Source organism: Varanus komodoensis, unplaced genomic scaffold (genome assembly GCF_004798865.1).
Source record: "Varanus komodoensis strain SLA01 unplaced genomic scaffold, ASM479886v1 scaffold23, whole genome shotgun sequence".
NCBI classification, from domain to species: Eukaryota; Metazoa; Chordata; class Lepidosauria; order Squamata; family Varanidae; genus Varanus; species Varanus komodoensis.
Genome location: NW_025335627.1, coordinates 11,525,029 through 11,546,260, shown reverse-complemented (window position 1 = coordinate 11,546,260; position 21,232 = coordinate 11,525,029). Strand labels below are relative to the sequence as shown.

At 44.4% G+C, this 21,232-nt stretch overlaps 1 protein-coding gene across 5 annotated transcripts in view; it reads right to left on the bottom strand.

Moving 5' to 3' along the window:
- Positions 1 to 9,344: 9,344 nt before the first annotated feature.
- Positions 9,345 to 21,232, bottom strand: part of PARD3B (par-3 family cell polarity regulator beta) — a 648,538-nt gene continuing 636,650 nt past the window's right edge. For all 5 annotated transcript variants that reach the window (XM_044431728.1, XM_044431729.1, XM_044431730.1 and 2 more), the window contains one exon: positions 9,345 to 15,281. In XM_044431728.1, coding sequence (XP_044287663.1) covers positions 14,921 to 15,281 — 361 coding nt within the window. In that variant the 3' untranslated portion in view covers positions 9,345 to 14,920. The remainder of the gene's footprint in view (positions 15,282 to 21,232) is intronic.

Genomic DNA, 21,232 nt, shown 5'->3' with positions numbered 1-21,232 from the left:
GAGAGAGAGAGAGAGAGAGAGAGAGAGAGAGAGAGAGAGAGTTGCTAGGACTGGTTGTGAATTGTTTTTTCTAAATGAAAACCTCAGTTTTCAGGTTTTATTGTACTGTTGGCACGCTGCAATAACTAAATGGGTTTTCAGTTGCAGTTTGGGCACTCGGTCTCGAAAAGGTTCACCATCACTGGGTTGGAGCTAGAGAGACAAGGTGTCCTGGCATGATTTTGATGGTTGGAATGTGTTTAGAATGGGCAGAAATGATGAGCTGTGCAGCAAAAGCTACTCAAGGAAGGCTTTTTCAAAATCGTCCTCTTTTCAATGGAGCTTTAGACCTCTATTAGGGTTAAAGGTGTGAAAAAGGGCAGGGTTAGGGTTACAAAAACAAGGTGTCCTGGCATGATTTTAAGGGTTGTAATGTGTTTAGAAAGGGCAGAAATGATGAGCTGTGCAAAAATAGCTACTCATGGAAGCCATTTCAAAATCCCTCTTTTCAACAGAAATTTAACCCGGTATTAGGGTTAGGGGTGTGCACCAGGGAAGGGTTAGGGTTACAAAAATGACGTGTCCTGGCATGATTTTAATGTTTGGAATGTGTTTAGAATGGGCAGAAATGATCAGCTGTGCAGGGAAAGCTACTCAGGGAAGCCATTTTCAAAACCTTTCTTTTCAATGGAAATCTGCACGTATATTAGGGTTAGGGGTGTGCCCCAGGGTAGGCTTTGTGTTACAAAATCGAGGCATCCTGCCATGATTTCAACTGTTGGAATGTTTTTAAAATGGGCAGAAATGATGATCTGTGCAGAAACAGCGGCTCAGGGAAGCCTTTTCAAAATCCCTCTTTTCAATGGAAATTTAACCCTGTATTTGGGTTAGGGGTGTGCACCAGGGAAGGGTTAGGGTTACAAAAATGACATGTCCTGGCATGATTTTAATGGTTGGAATGTGTTTGGAATGGGCAGAAATGATCAACGGTGTAGAAAGAGCTACAAACAGAAGCATTTTCAAAATCCCTCTTTTTAATGGAACTTTAGCCCTATCTTGGGTTAGGTGTGTGCACCAGGGTAGGGTTAGGGTTTCAAAAATAAAGTGCATTGCTATGATTTTGATGGTTCGAATGTTTTTAGAATGGGCAGAAATGATCAGTTGTGCAGGGAAAGCTACTCAAGGAAGGCTTTTTCAAAATCTCCCTCATTTCAAGTGAGATTTCACCATTATGTTCAGGGGTGTGCAGCACGGTAGGGTTGGGCCAGTTGTGGCGAACCTGTGGCGCATGTGCCGCAGCAGGCTCCCAGAGTCCTCTCTGTCAGCATGTGAGCCAAGTTTCCTCAACATCTCCCCAGCAGCGGAGCAGCGGATAGCAGTGCACATAGGGGCCATGCGCATGCTCGGAAAGGTTGTAGCTGCACCAAGCAATGACGCCACATGCTGCAACTCATTAGCCACGACTCATCCGAGCTTTTGCATGGCCGGTCAGTGTGCTGCCAAGGAGATAGATATATATATATATATATATATATATATATATGATTGGAATGTCTGTGAAGTTTTATTTTCTAAACCAAAACCTCAGTTTTCAGGTTTTATTTTAGGGTTGGCACTTTGCGATAAATACGTGGGTTTTAGGTTGTAGTTTGGGCACTCGGTCTCTAAAAGGTTCGCCATCACTGCTGTAGGGTATGGTATATCACAAACTTTTTCTGAGAGGAAATGTAAATACATCAGCCATGTTGTGATTTTGGACCGGAGGCCTTGTTCTAGCTATCGGAAGGCATTGTGCCGCTATACCATCTTTCTGTCCTTCATGGTTTTCTCTGGTAAAGGAAAAGATGGAAGTGGTATAAAAACAGAAGAGGGTTATGTGTGAAAAGGATTGGTGCTTGGACACTCCTTCCCCTGTGGAAGTCTGTGGAAAAGACAGAGTAATGGCATGATAGAAGCCTCAGCTGCAAGCACCCCACAATGCAAAGCCTCTTTGGGGTTTTCCCCTTTAAGGGGCAAGCTTATGCATGTTTGGTCAGAAAAAGTACTACAACGGCCAGCAGGGAGGAACAGATGTGCAGTCAGACAGGGTGGGGTGTTCCCGATTAGGCAAGTTGTGCTGCATCACCGCCTCAGCTTGAGTGGATATCAGTGACTATACAATGCTTTTCTTCCTAACTAATACACGACTCCAATGCCTAACCTTTGATCCGGGAGTCTCCTCTGGCACCCAGTACAGATGCACAATGTCAGGGTAGGCATGCACACTGGGGAGCATTCAGCCTTGCGATTTCCTTTCAGTTGCCACCAGATCGTACCATTGATGTCTCCATCATCCTCCATCTGCGGCTGCGCCCCATAGTTGAGCCCTTTTCAAAAATGTTGCAGATGTGGAAGCATTTGGAATTAAAACCAGTTGGGGTAAAACTTTAAATTGGATTGTAGGAACTCCTCATAGTTCCTGTTAACATAACTCAATATTTTTTTAATCTGCGTGGTATACAGAGTAAGAGGCAAACTATTTGGTAAATTGGAGCAGTCACCCCCAAATTGGCATTTTTCAGATGTTTTTTAACAACTCCTGCCATCCTTCAGCCAACCAGGTGAATCAATGCAGCAGCGGTGGTAAGAAGGTAAATCTTAAGACACTTACTTTTTTTGCCTTTCAGATCATTCTTGACCAAAGGACTTTCTCAAAGGCCTCTGTGAGCTGAAATTCAAAATATCTAGAGATCTATCTTCTGCCCACCTCTATGTTAGACTTGGAAGTTCATTAGGTTTCTTCCAGCTGCTTGAGGTGTTTTTGGTTGGAAACACCTCATCCCATATGTACCTACCTGGGCCCTACAGTCATCTTTGAGTGTCCTTCCCTGGGAGCCCCTCCAAAGGAAGTAAGGGGGTGGCTCCCAGGAAAAGGGCCTTTTCCATTGTGGTGCCCCAGTTATGGAAAGAGCTCGCAAAGAGGTATACCTGGTGCCTACTCTGTATTCTTATCAGTGCTGGGTAAAACCCTTTTTATTTTTGCAGTATTTTAATAGTTTTTAACTTTAGTTTTCAATATTGCATTTCATCCTGTACTACTGTTATACCTCTGTGCTGATCCATTTGCAATTGCTGTGGTTTTATTGTCTTGTTTGGGTATTTTTAACTTTGGTTAACCACTCAGAGAACCTCAGATATTGGGTGGTATTAAAATGAAAAAAAAAAAAAAAGATCTTCCCAATATTCTTTTGGGACTGTTGTATTTAATATGTGCAATTTTGCAAAATTTAGTGCATGACCTTATCTGTTGATCTCTTTAGGAGTTTGCAAAGAAGAATGCCCATGAAATCTCAACAGATAGGCAGATTGCTTACCTGTAACTGTCGTTCTTCGAGTGTCCCAATAGCCAATAGAAGGCCTTCTCTATAAGAGGAGACAATCAGCCAGTCGTCAAGGTACCAGTAAACATGAATTCCCTGCAGCCACAGGTGGGCGCACACAGGAGCCATGCACTTGGTGAAAACCCTTGGTCCAGTAGCAAGCCTGAAGGGGAGAACGTTATATTCAAAAAAGGTCAGAACCGACTGTAAAACAGAGCAGCCACCTGTGAGAAGGATGGATGCTGATGTGGAAGTAAGCACCCTTCAAGTTCAGAGATGCAAACCAATCCTCTCTCCCGAGCAACGGAAGGATGTTTTGCAGGGTGGTCACCCAAAACATTTTAGTCTTGATGAATTTATTGACACCACGTAAGTCCAATATCGGGCATACACCACCGTCCCGTTTCGGGACCATGAAATATCTCGAGTAGAAACCGTGGAGCCCCTTGGAGAGGATGAGCTGTCGAATTGCTCCTTTACGAAGGAGTTGGGGAACTTCATCTTTAAGAGGAAGGCGTATATCGGATTGGTCCTGAAGGGGGTACAGTATCAAACTCGATTTTATATCTGTGCTCCACGATGGAGAGAACCCACCTATCAGGTGTGATGGACTCCCAAATGGGGAGTCGACTTTGCAGTCGATCCCCAAAAGGAAGAGGGAAGGGTGGGTTTAGGAGTAGAGGAGTGGTTTGCTTGACTCATCAATGTTGCCGCTTGTCAGAGTGGGGGCGGCAACGACCCTGCTGATAGCACGGAGCTGGTTGTTTACGATTCCACTGTTGACGGGTCTGGAACTGCTGCCAGCTGGAGTATTGAGGGTACAATTGGTACCAATATTGCGGGCAAGACCAAGACTTACATCGGCTCTGAGCAGGGAGTTCCATACGTTGAGCAGTGCCGCGTGCCTTGAGGATGTTCTTCAGTTTGTGATCTGTCTTCGCGTTGAACAGCCCAGAGCCGTCGAAGGGCATGTTCTCAATCCTTCTCTTGCTCTCATCCAGAAAGTTGCAGTTCCTGAGCCAGGAATGGCGACAGAGGGCAACAGCACCAACAAGAGCCCTCGAGTCGCAGTCGACATGATGTCTTGCTGTAGAAAGTTGTTGAATAGCCACTTGCATCACCTCTCGAGTGAACATGCGAGCCAGGTCTCTCTGTTTCTCCGGCTGTGACACGGTGATGTTCTCCAACTTCTGCATCAAGAAGTATTGATATCTCATCAGTGTCGCCTCATAGTTGGAGATGCGGAGGCCGAGACTTGTGGTGGCATAGATATGGCGAGCCATCATGTCAATCTTTCGCCCTTCCTTGGCCTTGGGAGTAGAGTGCTCCCTGGTGTCCTGGCCCTGGGACTACTCCATGACAATAGAGTATGGCTTGGGATGACAAAGGAGGAATGGGATATTTTGTTCCCGTACTGTATACATTGACTCGTATTGCCGTGAAGCTGGTTGAAGAACCACCAGATTCAGCCATGGCTTGGCGAAGGGTCATAATCAGCGGCAGAACGACAGCAGCGGATTGCTTTTTCTTCACAATGCTGTAGAAGTTGTCAGTACTGGGATCAAAGTGGTGCTGGGCCTCGATCTCCAGTGACCTAGCCAATCGTGCCATCAGTTCCCCAAATGTAGAGTACGATTCCTCGGGAGAACTGGGACCTTGAGTAGATATGATGGCATCCAGTGAAGTTGACGCTATGTCTGAGTCCTCCAAATCCAAGTTGTACTGGAATGGAGGATGGATGAGGAGTCAGCTGATGAGGAAGGACATCTAAGTTGAACAGCTGCCGACATCAAGGGAGCCTCTCTCGGTACCGGAGACGAGATGGAATGGTGTGGATGCACGAATGGGTAGTACCCATACAGTGGGTAATAATCTCAAGGCTCCCGATGGGCATCACCACAGGGCATCTGAACCCAGTCTCCGGAAGGCCGATCGGACGCACGCTGCTGCTGGCGCACCTGCTGAGATGGGGCCCTCGGAAAGACCTCAGGAGAAGGCTGTGGTGGAGTCGGTGAGCGTGCCGTTGGAGGAGCCATCTGAGGAGAGTCCAGAATCTCTCCATCAGAAATGGATCCTGTTAAGACTGCCTCCAAATGGTCTGGTGAAGACAGGGCCGAGGTGGTGATCTGCTGAGGGGATCCTGGCGGGATCACCTGCCTAGCCAGCTGAAGGCTGGGGCCAGTCGGCATCAAGACAGCAGCTGGGACCAATGGCGCAGATGAACCCGAGTCTTGCATGGCGGCTGGTCAGTCTGTTTCTGCTTACGGGCCGACTTGTCCACCCTCTCTCTCTTGGCCTTCTTGTGGACCGAGGACTTATCCGAGCCACTATGCTTCCTCTTCTCCTTTTGTTTGCAAGGAGAGCAAGAGGAGCGTTGGGCCTCCGGCAGAGTCGCTCCATCGGCCGATGGGTGAGAAGCAGGCACAGCTGAAGATGAGGGCTGCGAAGTGGGCTGGGCTGTGAGTTGGTTGTAGGCGACCAGGGCCTGGTCCCATAACATTTTACGCAGGCAGTTTTCGTGGTTCTTGAGAGCCTGCTTAGTGAAGGCCTGGCTGCACATCGATTCTGTGACCTTCCCCCAAGCACAGAAGGTGCAGATCATGTGGATCAGTGGGGGGGACATCTTGGCTCCGCACTGGGAGCACTTGCGGAAAGCCACACGCTGAGCCATCCAGGAAAATAGAAGAAAGCAAAGTGGCAGAAAAAGAGTAACGATAGGGTTTATTTTTTGTTCTATATCTATCTATCTATCTATCTATCTATCTATCTATCTATCTATCTATCTATCTATCTAATGGGGAAAGGGTTTAGAAAAACTTCTAAATGGGGGAGGGGGAGGCAAGTTAACTTGGAGAGGAGATCTTAATGAGAATCTAACGAGAGAAAAGAGGAACAATAGACGGTTTTAGAACAATAGCGAGTATATATCTACAGCAAAGAGATGAAAGGCTCAAGACACAGTGAATGGCAATCCCAAGAAGACTGGGGAAATGGCGGGCACTCTGCCTTTTTATACTATGGGGGAGAGGCGCGGAGTTCCCGCCAAAAACCGTTAAAGCTTTTGAATCTTCCTGGCTACAGGCACTGCGCAGGCACAGCACCCATATGTGTGATGCACAGAGGCCACAACGAAGAGCTTTTGAATATAGTTACGAGAAGCAAGCAAAAGGCTTGCGGCACAACAAATGGCAGTCGCAAGTAGACTGGGGAAATGGCGGGCACTCTGCCTTTTTATTCTATGGGGGGAGAGGCGTGGAGTTCCCGCCAAAACTGTTAAAGCTGTTTAATCTTCCCAGCAACAGGCACTGCGCAGGCGCAGCACCCATAATGTGTGATGCAGAGGCCAGGATGAAGAATAGGTCTCTGCTGTCTGCAAAGATCCTCAGTTCATGCTATCTCCTTACAGACCTCAACTATATTGGCAGCCTTCTGAGGCCAAGGATCATGTAATGAGATTTTATCTCTAAACTGATTCAGCTTCTAACATCGTATCTTTTCATCTTAGAGCTTGGATCTGTACTATATATAAGTACTTGCCAGAGGGGGCATATACGTGAAAGATTATTACTCCACCATCTAGTTGCTTGTCCTAGAATTCCTTGTCAGCTCTGCTCAGCCAGGTAAGTGGGATGAGTTGCAACAGATTTGTCTAAGGCAGAGATACTGAGGTGGGGAGCCCTGAGGCTGGGCTGTAGCATTTCTGAATGCATATCTGATAGAATGTTCCCGTTTGAAAAGGCAAAAGAAACTTCTGCACAAGGATCATGGCCAGGCACGCAAGGGAAAATGAGTCCACAGCATTCATCTCTGACGTAGACCTTTCCCTGTAGGGTGAATGTTTTTCATGTGAACCACCTGCAATCTGAAATGGTACAGCCCAGAAAGAAGTGTACCAGCTTTGTGAAAAAGAGGTACAGGGCTTCACAAAGTTACATACCTTCGTAGTTATAATTTCACTTCTCTGTTACAGTTTACAGTTATTACAGTTATTACACACATACTTGTTTTGCCATTCTGATGTGGTGGCATGATGAACTTCCCGGCTGAGAGTGGCTTCAACATGACATTTCCCCATATGGGGCTGCAGTAAAAGAGTATAGCCTTGTGTGAAAATGAAACTGGTATGCTTTACTCAAAGTACTGAATTGCATTCATTTTGTGATTCAGATTAAAACCTTAGCATGCTGACAAGAGATCCATTCAGTTTTAGGTAACTGTCATCCTCTTCCCGTCTCACGTGCTTGCAGAAGACCCCTGACTCTCTGGGGAGACATTTCAGAGGGTGCAGAGGTAAGACACTTTCTGTGAATGTCTTCAAGTTAATTCAAGCCTCCTGTGTTTAGGAAACAGGGTGTTGGGAGGGGATCAGGAACAGAAGCAAAATTTAAAAGCACTTTTTTTGGAAAAAGGCAGTTGCTGGGATCTTCGTGAGTAAATTATTTTTTCTGTTCCCAATTTACTTGATTCATCTGTTTATAGCATTAGCAGGAGAGGAGGAATTAAAGCATTAGAGTTTTATCTACCTATGTAGATTTAGCTGAAAATGCAACATACTTGACAGAAATCCCCTTCAAAATTGCTGTCTACACAGATTATCGTTTAATATGCACTAAAACCGACTTAATGTTGTCTGCGCCTTGGGTATAAATGTCAAACTCTGCGCATATATATGTCCTGGATTTTCTTGAGTACTGAATATGTTTTAATGAATCCAGTCACAACCTTGATAGCTTAGCAGACCTTCTCATGTTCTCTAGTGATGCGTCTTTATCATAATTCAGTTCTTTGTTTTAATGGAATAGTCTTTTTACCAGCTACTACATAGGCTTCTATTTTATTTTTAAATATGTTTTGTTTCTTGGGGTTTTTTGTGCAAGTCCACAGCCTCAATTCTTATACCTTGCAAAGATATGGACTTCTAAGAAGTCCATTGGCTTCAGTCTCACTGCTTAAGCATTTTAGAACATGCAGAAGCATATGCTGAAAAAGGAGCCTTGGTTGATGGGTTTACATTACAAACCACAGGGTGGAAGGCCAGGCATGTACATCATGGAACACAGTGGCTGGAGGCCTTCCCCCACTTGTATTTACTCCGTAGAGTTCTTCCTGAATAGCCTTTGGAGGCAGGAGCATGTATAAGCTGCTGAACACTTGGCTTAAAAAAAAACCCAAACTGGAAAGATATTGATTCTCCCAACATACCCTATTGTATTGCAGAATAATAGGGCACACTGAGCAACATTTACAATGGGTTGTATTGGCATTTCACACTGATTAGATAACCAGGGAAGAATAATTCAGCCACAGGTCAACTGGCTTAAAAGGAGATACTTGTTCATTTTGGCTTGTTATCAAGAACTGCCCTACAATATATTGCCCTACTTAACATTATACCTGACTTGCTGCATATGTGAACATGAAATGTGAAGAAGAGGTCTTCTGGATCATGCCTAATCCAGCACTTTGCTTTTATGCGGATAAACAGATGCTCCTGGGAACCCTCAGCCAGAAAGCATTTGCCCAATCTTTTTTCAAAGCTTTAATGTTGCTATGTACATTTACACCCTTGTAATCTAGAAATAATGTCCACAGAAGAGAGCCAAGTGGTGGTACTTTAAAGTTTCTGTCAGATATCCTGGCCCCTAAGGCACAACAGGGGAGGTGGTTTACCAGGGACAGCAACAGAAAATGGCCTTGCCATTTTGAATAAAGGAACACCGGCATAGGGTAGGTTCAGTTGGCTTTAGGTGATTTCACTTCCACCTATGTGCAGTTAGGGCTTGCTGCTTTAATGGACTGCTGTGTCACAAAGGCAGTTTGGGGATCCTAACCTCCAGGCTATGGCATTGCATGAATGCAGCCTGAAGATTTGGGACATGGAGAACAAGGGCAAGAGAGAGAGACCAAGCAGTGCCACAGCTGTCTGCGGGATCCCCCAAGGCTCTCTTCAAAGAGCTTCTGTTGAAGTCAGACCACAAGTGAAAGGAACAAAAGAGTACTCGCCAATTGTTCTTAAATCCTTTATTTTAATGCAAAATAAGACCATTCAGAATTCATGTGAATTCACATATACAACATTCATGTGAATTCACAAATACAACAAACAAAAAGATGAAACTTTATCTTCTGGTACCAAAGAAAATCCCAATTTTCCCTTGCCAAATAAATTTTCCAAACTTTTAAACAACAACACACACACACACACAAATATAGTGTTGTTTGTTCTTAAAGCTAAACAAGCATAGAAAGGGGTAGCAATGTGCAAACCAGAGTAGCTTCCAATACAGTTCAACTGCTGAAGACAGTGGACTCACAAAAGAAATAATCTGCACTGGATGGCTTGTGATCTGAAGGCTTAAAAAGTAGTTCTGGGTTCTGCACTGAGAAGCAAGTGACTCTCCAAGTAAGTGCACAGATGGTTGGAATAGTCCTGAAAAGTTATATTCAGGGGCCTGATCTGGGAAGGCAATACATGGATCTTAGCTCCCACAAGGGGGATGGAGTGCACCCCAGAGCACTTGGCAGAGCATCTAGGAGTTTGAGAGAGAGGTAGCATTTTCAGGCTATACAAAAATTAGGCAGCATGTGAAGCTGTTTCTGGATAAGGTCATTGGTTGGAATGTAGAACTTCTGAACACAATCTGGAAAGCTGATTTTGAGTTTCCCTTCCTGTTCTCTACACTGCTCAAGAGCCAGCTTTTCAATGGTTATGACCGATGCTAATTTCTGTTTTCACCATAAGTGAATGTCTATAGGTGATTCAGGGAAGGGAACTGCTGGTATCTATATTGAATCTTTAGTCACTCAACAGTTAACAAATACAGTCCACTAAACAAAGAAAGTGGGGGGGGGTTACAACAAGAGTTTGATCCAAAGAACACAGATGATTCCAGTAAATTTAATGGGCTTTCAGCCAGGCATCTGTTCCAAATGCAATTCTTAAGCCAGCCCAGCACTTGGGGAATAAATGTACAAGGCCGGAACTGGGCTCTTGACCACTCTGATCTGAATCCAGTGTGGTAGTCCTTCCCTTCTACTCCCTTACAATTTTGCACCCCTGCTCCAGTGTGTGCAAACCCTTTGGCCCTTTTGGCATGTTTTACTTGAGGCAGACAGCCTTTGAAGAAAATGCATCAAGATTTTCTAGCAACTGCTGTTTGCTCCTTAGATTCCTTTTTTGGGGAGGGGGCATGCTGGAAAGAGTGTTGTTGAATATAGTCAGTTAATGCCTGTGAGGCATTGTATGACCAATAGAATCCCCCCTCTTCCTCAGTTTGCTCAGAGAGACAACCCACCTCTTCACAGGGTGGGCCAACACTCTGAACCCACTCAATCAGGATCAGGTTTTGTTTCCCATCCAGGAGACCCAGATTAAACCTGGCATGGCTCCCACTGGATTGGCAGATTCTTTCAGAAGCCAAGTACAATATGAAAGGAGCTTTTCCGATCCATAATATTCCTACCATTACTGGCACAGGGGGTAAAAGAGCAACTGATTTCTTAGCAGCTCGTGTGAATTTCTTGTTGTTGCAAGTGGTATATTTTCATCCCATCAGCTATAGCACCTTGTGATATATGTGTGCGCTACACATTTGTCTGCAATATGGTGCCGATATAATTTGTTTTTCATTATAGAGAGAAGCAGGCTATATATACATACACACACAAAACACACATGAACACACCTCTGTGCATCAATTAAAGCAGCCAACTGCTTTTTTCCTGTCAGAAATATGGAACTTTGGACCAAAGAGGAAGGCACGCAATTCCTTGTGCTCCTTGTCCCCCCATACGTCAAGAGCTTTTGCTAAGGGTATGAAGCATCTCTATCTTAAAAGATTTTAGAAGACTATGTCCTTTTTTTCCTAAGAAAAGGGAAAAAGTCTCCCACTGATCTAAAAGCAGTATTGTTTAATAAGCCATTGGGAAAGATTAACAGCTCAAAGGAGGTCTCCTTTTGACCTGTCTTGCCCCACCAAATGGAGCCACCACAGTCAATGGGAGTTTTAGAGGGGTGTTTCAGGTTACATGGAAACAATGGAGCACAAGCTTCAAAGGCCATAAATAACGCAGACAGGCTCTTTCCATCCAGTTTGGATTTATCCCTTGCTCCTGAAATGCTGTCAGTTAGCTTTGTAAACAGGAATGAAGCAGCACAAGAAAGGGCTGGGAGGCAGTGATTTATAAGGCGAGAGCTTATCTCCCAAAGCTTCTCTTAATTGTGATTAGGCTAGATAAAGCCACCGTCATCAACATTAGTTACTCCTGCTGAAGGATCCCAATGTATCATTGGATATGTTTATATAAAACCAAAGTACATTTAAAACATCTCATCTCACTCCTAGTGGCCTTTCTGCACCTTGTTGTCTAGCTGCCAGATCTTTGTTCATCTGAGGACTCTGTAGTTTCTATGGTTTATTTTACAGGAACTGAAGGCTGTAAGGTTAGAAACATGTGTGCTACATCCCAAAGGGAAAGTGAATATGTTTCGGTTTTGGAAGGGCCTCCTCAACATCCATCCTGCTTTGCATTCAAAGTTGAATGAATGCTTTGCCTGCATATACTTGAGGCAAATCTTCACCTCTGTGCCGTCCAAAAGAGTTCAAGAGGCAAAGCATAATGTGAAGTAGGAGAGTTTTGACACAGGGAGCTTTTCCACAGGCACATTTGATGATCAGGCCCAAGTCTGGATTTCCAAGAAGGCAGCTGGGCTGGGACTGCCCTGCAATCTCAGTTACCCAGAAAAGTCAAGCATTGGCAATCCAGAGTGTAAAAGAACTGACTTTTCAGTAACTTATACTATTATGAGTAAGCAAAAATACTCTAAACAAATGACATAGTTTACAATACTATAAATGGTGGAAAGTGGAAAACACTCATGTTTCTTCAGAACAAGTTGCATATATCACAAGAAATAGCTTTCCCCCCTTGGTTAGGGAACTTTACGTTAGGGTAGAAAAGTGAAAGTGCAACCCACTATAAAAATTAGACTTTGCTGGACTAGGAATCACAACAAGCCACTATTTTCTTTCCTCATTTTCTCATCATGGATACCTTACAAGATACAAGTGCAGAGGTGTCACAAGGGGTGAGCAACTCAGCAGTCATTCTTCAATAAGCCTGCACAATCTTAACTAACATGATTACATAAAGAGCGGAAATCAGTCACCCACTTATTATTTTTATTATTCATTTCATTTCTATACCGCCCATAGCCGAAGCTCTCTGGGTGGTTTACTTAAAAGTGGGATGAACAAGATTTAAGGCCATTTATATAAATATACTTATCCAAAGCAACATTGACATAGAATTGCTGTTGACTCACTGGTCACCCACTCACAGCCACTTAAAATGAAATTTAGCCACTGGAAATAGCTATTGGCCTTTAAATGATGGTATCTCTATTTTACCACATGAGGGTGCTTTTTAGGAACAAGTAATCATACAATAAGTGCATGGGAAAGTCATTTCTTGGTGACATCTCCCTGTTGAAATTAATCATAGAAGCAGACTTGACATTTCTCATCATTCATTTCTATTTGGAGATGTAGAGGGCTTATTCTTTTAGAGAAGGATGTGGCATACAACTTTGGATTCAAACCCCACTAATCATTGCTCAGGGCTTTGGATGTAAGGGTGAGTTTGGTTAAAATTCAATTACTTATCTGAATATTAATGCTCTGGACAGCAGTGTGTGGCCTGCACGTTCCACACCATCCCTCTGAATCTTTCATAGGCCCTGGAGAAGCTGATGCTTAGCAATGCAGCAATGCAAATGTGTGTACTGTGATAGATTCACTAGGCACCAAGCCTCTCGAGGCCACCTGGAATAATGAAGCCATTCCAGAAAGGGTATATGATGAATGGCTGTGCCTTGCAGATGACCCCTGTGTGCAATATATAATAATTATGAGATGACCTGTGTAATGAATCCTGTTAATTTGCTGCATACCCAGAGAAAACCAACAGATCATCTGATAGAATTCCATGGCCAGGTTCAAGGTCTTTCTGTCAAAAGGAAAAGGACTAAAGCATAGGTTTGAAATGGACTTAGACTTTGAGAAACTAAGACAACACACAGGAGCTGTTCAAAATTCCTATCTGAAAGAAGTTTTAGTAGCCTCATTAGACTGGGTGGTAAAAACCATCTACAGAATTTAAAGGAAACCTCCCCCCCACAACAGTACTTTGCAGCAACTCTCAAGCACTACATCTTCTTGCCTCTGACCCCTCCAAGCCTAACCTCTCTTCTACTCATAGACCACAGCAACACCAGAATACCTTCCACACAGCCTTTCCTCCTTTGTCCTAGTTGCTGTATTGGAAATTATTCAAAACTTCTCTTAATTTTCTATTCCCCATCTTCCAGTGATTCATTAGTTAACCAACCTATTCTCTATTTTTTTTAAGTAGATGCTGCCTCCCCACATCTCCCACCCCGACGGTTGTACTACAGGATTCCTGCCATGCCACCAACAGGACACTGTTTGGCACTGTAGCATTCAGCCAGCCCTTCCAGAGGCTGGCTCTTCCTTCTGGGATCTGCAGAAGACCTGCTTTCACAGAAACCCCAATGGGGAACCCAGGTGCTGTACATGCCTACAACCTTGGTCAGCAAGCAGTTTTAAAGGAGGACTGCTTCAAGAAGGTAGCAGACCAGGTTGATTGCGTCACTTGCCAAAAGTGGATTGCTGTTGAGACATATTCCACAGCCTTCTTGTCTCTGGGCTGGTAACTCTAGAGACCAAATCATGTCCTTCAAAACTCAGGTTTGATCTTTCATCAGCCAGGTGTTGCTGATCCTTGACACAGAAATATTAACTGATGTGTGGCAGGTACATTAGACACTACCAACAACGAGCCTGCTTTTTCCAGATGCACACAGGCCCCCAAATGGACTGAAACTTCCCACTGTCAGGTAACCAAAGGTAAGACACTGCATCCTTTATCTCTTCCCAGGAGTTTTCACAATGTGCACGTGTGAGGCAGATTTTGACATGAGAGCAATTAAAAAAAGGAAATTTCCCAAAGCCAATTAAAAAGACGACTAAGAGAAATAAATATTTTCAATATGGAAAAGACAAAAGCAACTTGTAGGCCACACCATGAATAGCTTCTACCTCCCAGTAAAGCCCTTTGCCAGGGGTGCCTAGAATTACCCAAGTTCTCCAATCAGAGGAAGTCTTAGTGAGGAAGGGCCTGCCATCCTGAGGGCACACACAGTGGGACCAACAGGATGTCGTGTCTGGAACTCCCCAAAGCATATTCCTGTAACAAGGGTATTTCTTAAGTACCTGCATAGTTGCAAAGAGCCCTGAGTGGCACTTTGTGTTGTGCTTAGAAATTCTGCCTATCCTTCATCTAACACTTTCTGTGTACAGACAACCTTTAAAAAAATACTTTCCGATACATCAGTACCTAAAAGTCATGTGCTGCCATGTATAAGCTGGCACTGTATTTAGGAGGCTATCCTGAGCGTGGATTGGCCAGAGTCAAAGGATGTCTCCCCTTGGGGTGGACAAGCTCAGTAGGACAAGCTGTAAGATGCACTCCAACTTCTTCAGAACGTGTTCAGCCTTGGGCTATACGGCTGCAGTCATGGGGTCCTTTTGCCTCGGATCTTGATGCTTGTACTGGTATTGATCGGGACTGGTTCGGCGATGGCCCGGTCTGCCCATTTCGTTATACGAAAGAGCTCTGTGGCCCTGAGGTGGGGATGGCGGCACGTCTTGGCGGAGCGGTCCTTTGTGCTGTGCGACTGACTGCTGCGGGTAATACTGAGGACACCATAACTCTGCTGCTCTTGGTCCATCTTGTGGATGAATGTAGCTCCCTTTGAAGGGATGAACTGCAGCCTGGCCTCCGTGATAGTAAGGAAGATCTCGCTCTTTGTATGTTACCCGTAGCCCTTTTAAATACTCCATTGGCTCTATAGGACCGTGCCTGGGAGGGGAAGGAAAACACAGAGAGAAAAAGCTGTAAATAAAAAGCCATACCTGACTTTCACTTAAAGTTCCCCCACTGTTGGAACAAGAAATGCCAGCCCATGTGAGCCCAAAAGAGAATAAAGAGGGCTGTCAGCAGCATGCTGCCTTGCTAGGAATGCACAAAGGATGCCAGAGCAAAGGGTTGGGGCACATCAGATCTCCTGTCCAAAAAGGCACCAGTGGAATCCTCCAGCTCACAATGCAAGGCACTCATGATCCATTTGTAGTAATGGAAAACAAGGACTCTTTCAACGAGGCGTGCTTGAGTGCGTCTTATCTAGCCTGAGGATAAACAGATGAGTTTGCTCTGCATCCCAGGAAGCCCCACAAGGCTTGTGTACACCAGTGTTCACTCCTCAAAGCTGTTTTTCAAATTTTCTTGTCTCAAACCTATCAGCACATAAAGCTCTCTAAGCCCCACAGTTGGAAAGCCTGAAACACCTGGAAGAAAACATTAAGGGATAGAGAGAGGACAGACTATCTCCGTTTAGTGGCCCAGCTGGCAATTATGTTTCACAGAGGTAAGGAGGGCCACACACATTCTACACGCACAGACATAGGCGGGCAGGAGAGTCTGAATCTTAGAGCCAGCTTTGTAAATTGTCTGCATCAATAAGGATTTGACAAGGTCTAGTGCATGTGAAAAGCAACATGTGTGACCATGTAATGTCAGGAGGCTTGATTATGGAGTCATTTCTGTAGTTTTCTCTGTCTTAATTCCAGGATTTGCATTAATGAGGGATTCTCCCTAATAAGGGTAAAGCTGGGATAAGCGTTACATGGAATACATAACGGTTCTATGTAGATGTCAACACAGAAGCCACAAAAGCACAATGTGATTAGGGGTTGTTCTCTTCAGACTGGAATACTTCTGTTACAGAAGGAACACTGACTCAGTCTGAAAAGAACTGTCGACTGCAACAGTTCTGAGATGCAAAATTAGAGGCCGTGATTTCTACAGTGTCTTGGTGCAAGAGTTGTTCAGGCCAGACATCATATTGTAATCCATCTTTGCATATTTTCTACACATACATGCTTTACCTCTTGGACCTAGGTGTGTTTTTTGTTAATGTTTTATTCTTCTTAATAAATGCTGAATTAGTGCAATTACACTCCTCCTCTCCCCAATAAATTTGATCCAGTTTGCAAGTGAAGGGAGTGGAGCCTTGGAAGACAGCCAGCTTCAGTTTCTGTGGAAAGAAATTCTGGTGCATGACTGCTGAAATATAGCAACATAAATTAACCGCAAGTTAACAGGAGAAAGACTGATAATGAAAGAGGACAGTTAGGACCTTGTCCAGAGAGACAGTACAACATTTACATTCAGACCAATTGAGGAAAAACTACACCTGCTTAACTGTGGAGTAAGATTAACACATACAGCCAGGAAGGAGAACTCAAATAGAAAAAGATCCCCAGATAGTTCCCATGGCTTCCCTATCAATGGCAGACAAACCAACAAACAACCAGAAGTCAAAATGGACCAAGACCACCACCATCCCATTCCAGATGCTGCCCTTCCTGTTCCTGGGTTTGTGTTACTACAAAGGCTCCCCCTCAGCTCACTCCAACGCCTACCTCTCTGTGTTATTCTGTGGTCCCTGGAGGTAGCATCCGATGGTGGCCTGATAAAGGCAAAAAGAAAGCAGGCTTTGGATAGCTCCAAGCAAATCTCGCCAGCTAGAATTGTCCTACAACTACAACAGGAGGACATGGTCTCAGCAGAGACCTGAAGCCAACTAAAGCCTAGTGTAGGTTCACAGCACCTGTAGTTCAATGAGGAGAATCTGACTGGACCCTTACAGGGGCCATGCTTGTGCTTGCAGGCTAAGACCTTTATACCAGAGTGGAGAGATGGAGGTTCTGCCAGGGACTTCTCAGCATCTGAGCCGAAGGACAACAGCAGGATGACTGAGGATGTAGACTCAGCCTTCTCACCAGGATTCTGTGCTCTACACTGGAAGGTCCAAAGGCTGGGAATCAAGGCACCATTTGTGTCAGCTTGTGACAAGCAGTACAGTCCGCATGTATTTAGAGACCATGGGATCCAGGAATGTGGAAACGAGCCACCAGAGCTGTAAGAGTTTCCCCCATTCATGTTTACTGCTAGCTTTGCTTTATTTCTGTTTGCATTTATAGGCTGCTTTTCTGCTTGAAGGCCTCTGCATATAGGTAGCAGCATACAGGTATTTAAAATCACAGGAGCAGCAAGTAAAATCAAACTAACACAGCACAACAACAAGGTTTATCACAAAGCAACCACATAGATTGATACAAGCAAAATAAACTCTGCATATCGAAAGAGCCTCAGAAGGTTAAAGGTTTCCACCTAGTAAGAACATAAGCGGAGCCCTGCTGGAGCAGACTCTTTTCCAGCATCCTGTCTCCCACAGCAGTTAACCAGATGCCTCCCGAGAAGCCCACAAGAAGAACATGAGAGAATCCACTTCTTGCTACCTAGCTGAAAAAGGGGATGTGCTTAACGTACGGCACTTTCCTGCTCATTTGTCAGAGAAAGCAGAGTGTAAAAATAAAGGCTCTTTATTTTTGTGAACAAGCACCAAGCAATCACTTGAATCCCATCGTCTTGACATATCTCTTGTCTCCAGCAGTTTGTGCCTATAAACGCTGCAGAGACTGCAGTGAGAAATGGCACCCTTTTTTTGTTGGAGCAGTGTGTGCTTGGGGCTGACCTACCACAAGAGCTCCCGTGTTGTGATAAGCCTGGGTTTGCAGGGGCCCCTGGTTATTGCTCAGGAGCAGCACATTCATGGCTGCTGTAGGAGAGTGGCTAAGCAACTGTGGAGGCCTGTGCTTTGTTGGGGGTGGTATTTCTTTGAGTTATCAGGGGAGAAACAAGCTGGAGACCCAGGTTTCTACGTCACGTATGTTTAACTGCTCCCACTTGCAACAGGAGTGGTTGTGAAGCGGGCTTCTACCAGTGGTATAAATACAACTGAAAGAAAAATCAAATGAAACTGGTGAGATTTGGCTGAAGGGTCTAGCCAGCCTCACAGGACTGCTGGTGTGAAACACAACGGTAAAGTCAGTCCATACCTATCTTCCTTCCACAGCTGCTGCAGCAGCTTCTTACCCTGGGGAAAGGTAGAAGCTCCCACCTTCCAGCTCATCACTAAAGCAACAGCTTTTACTTGAGCGGTCTGAGGCTGGTCCCTTGGTAAAGCCAGAAAGGCTACAGATCACAGCGGAAGCCTGTGCTCGGGGAGGGACAAGTCCCCAAATAGCATCAATTGGATTGAGCAGAGAATGGCCTGCCTGGCGTTTGGCGGCTTAGGGGGAAACACATCATGCTATTATTTAATACCTTGGTGGCTTTATTCATCAGCTGTCAAGGAGGGATGAGATTGGCTCCATTGCCAACAAAGCAAACGCGCTCTTTGACCAAGATGCATTCTCCCTGTTGTCTCTTAAGGAAGGCCTTGGGAAGGGAGAGAAGCTCAGGCACCAAAGCCTATGCGAGGGTGCAGCTTAGGTGCCAAATCTTGCTCCCTGGGAACTCCACCTGCCCCTCTGGGGCTCCTCAGGTGGTCAGATCCCCTTCCCCTATCCCCTTTCCCCAGCCACCAATAATTGGATGGTGTCCCAGCTTTTGTGCAGCCCCCCTTCTTAAACTTGAGATGTCTCTCCTAAGACTTTGCTTGAGTCTAAATACGCTACTAATCTTGGCCCCTTTTGCATTTGATGTCTCTGGAAATATGCACAATTTGCGGAACATTAAATTTGTCCCAATTTACAGAGCTATAAGAGAAAATAAAGTAGTGCACAATATTGTTGGGAAGAATGGTGAGGGAAGGAAACTCCTGATGATCATGTTAAATGATCTTATACTTCCCTTGTGCTTTTAAAATATAAAAGCTGAAACATAATAACCAAAAATAGGAATTTAAATTTGTGTCTATTTGATGAGAGCAATTGCAAAATACTAGCAAAAGTTAGTCCAGATAACAAACTAGATGCAATTGAAAATGACAAATTCTTTATGAAGCAGGGATATGGAGAGCTAACAATGAAGTAATGAGAGCATAAACTACAAAGTTATTTCACAAGGGAATATGATGTGTATTGTGGGGTTACATGAGGGTTTTGCCAGTGTATCAAATATTAAGAAGAGCATCATCCCATTCATGCAAATTTAAAGCTGAAGACTCCATTTGCAAAAGAAACCCTAGCTGCACAAATCACAATTTGCACAAAAGGTGCTTCATATGCAAAGATCTTGGTTATTCCTAATCTCCACCTAGTTTGGCCACATCTCCAGAACCTGGAAAAAAACCTGGCATGGCTGTTCCATTGCTGGAGTGAAATGCTGCATAAGTCTTCCAGGTTCAAATGAAATGGATTTGCCAGTGTCACTACTTTCTATCAGGATCTGAAAATCCCCACTAGCCTGCTGGCTTTAGTTAGTGTTAGGTCCCACTGAAGCCAGTGGTGCCATGCCTGAAAGCCTACAGTTCTAAACACACTTGCAGTGGAGTGAGCCCCAAGAAAGCTCCTGCTTCTGCCTTAGGCCTCAAGAAGATTTTCCACATCATTCATGTTAAATGGCTTATTTACCAAGGTGAGAATGTTATCTTTACTAACTGAGCTCAGTATCTCCTACATAGGGATACAATAAATTTTCAACCCAACTTATGAACATGTTAAGAGGCCAAGAGCTGAAATAGGCTAAAAATGAGTCCGTATGACAGCCATGTGCCTCTCATTGGCTTGTGAGACTGTGCACAAGCAGTGCTTGTGCACTTCCACCTCTCATTTCCGTTGTGCCTTAAAATACCGCTGGATTTTTTAAATCACAGTTTCCCATTACAGCTAAACCATGAAACTGGTACCTGTTAGTAAAAACCAGAATATCAAAGTGTTTGTCTCCTGGCTTTTAGTCTGATAGAAAATCCCAGAAGTGTTTAATTATGGTATGAGAGAGGAGGGAAGAGGAAGTGTGGTGGCAAAATGCACTTTCTGATTTGTTACATTTGAACCAACCCACAGCTTGTCTGTCTGTCAGTATTCTAGGGCAGAACAGCTGTTACCATTACTTTTCCTGCATATAAACACTATCTTCTGATCATAATCCGCTGCACCTCCTCAATGCAAGAAGCAATATAATTAGGGATTGTATTGGTTTTCTCCACTTTGTTCTGTTTGATAGAAAAATAATCGTACTGCTGAAACGCAGGTTTTGTGGCTAGTAGCTGCTTCCACACATGTGACTCTGGAGTCCGTTTAGTATCTCTGAGGGTGGCTTCAGGCCCTTCAGCACTTTGTCTGGAATTTCTCATGTGGAACTGGGAGGGCCTGTCTTTTATAATGCTCTGTTTTTAAAGCAAAAAATCTCTGGGGAAGGCAAGGGTCCTGAAAGTCCAAGGCCTGGAATTCTTCCCCTCTCTTTCCACTTTAAACAGGAAACATTTGCACTAAGCAATTCCAGAGGGACAGTATAGGTTCATTTCAAGGCAGATGATGCCTGAACATTGCCTAGGTTGGTGATTTACCCCATGGGCTCAAGTGAGTGCAGCAGGAAAAAGAAACTTGCACACTGCGTTTCACCCCATACAGTGCAGTTCTCATTGTGGTTGGAATGCAGGTTCCAAGCACACTGACTAGGAAAAAACCCTCCAAACAGAAAAGCTTGGTCCTTTTTGTATAGGTAACAGAGGACTAATGATAAAGCACATCTTTAAAATGTAACATCATTCAACCATTTGTTTGGTTAATTGTTATTTTAGCATCGACAGAGCCTATGTGAAAAAATAATTCATCATGGAGCTAACTGGAATTTCTACTGGTTCCTGAAGATACTCTGGAGTGCTTGGATTGGTCATTGCACCAACATGCCAAAAGTGGAGGCTGGGCAGGGGAGGGACGGTGTACCAAGCCCCACCAGTCTGA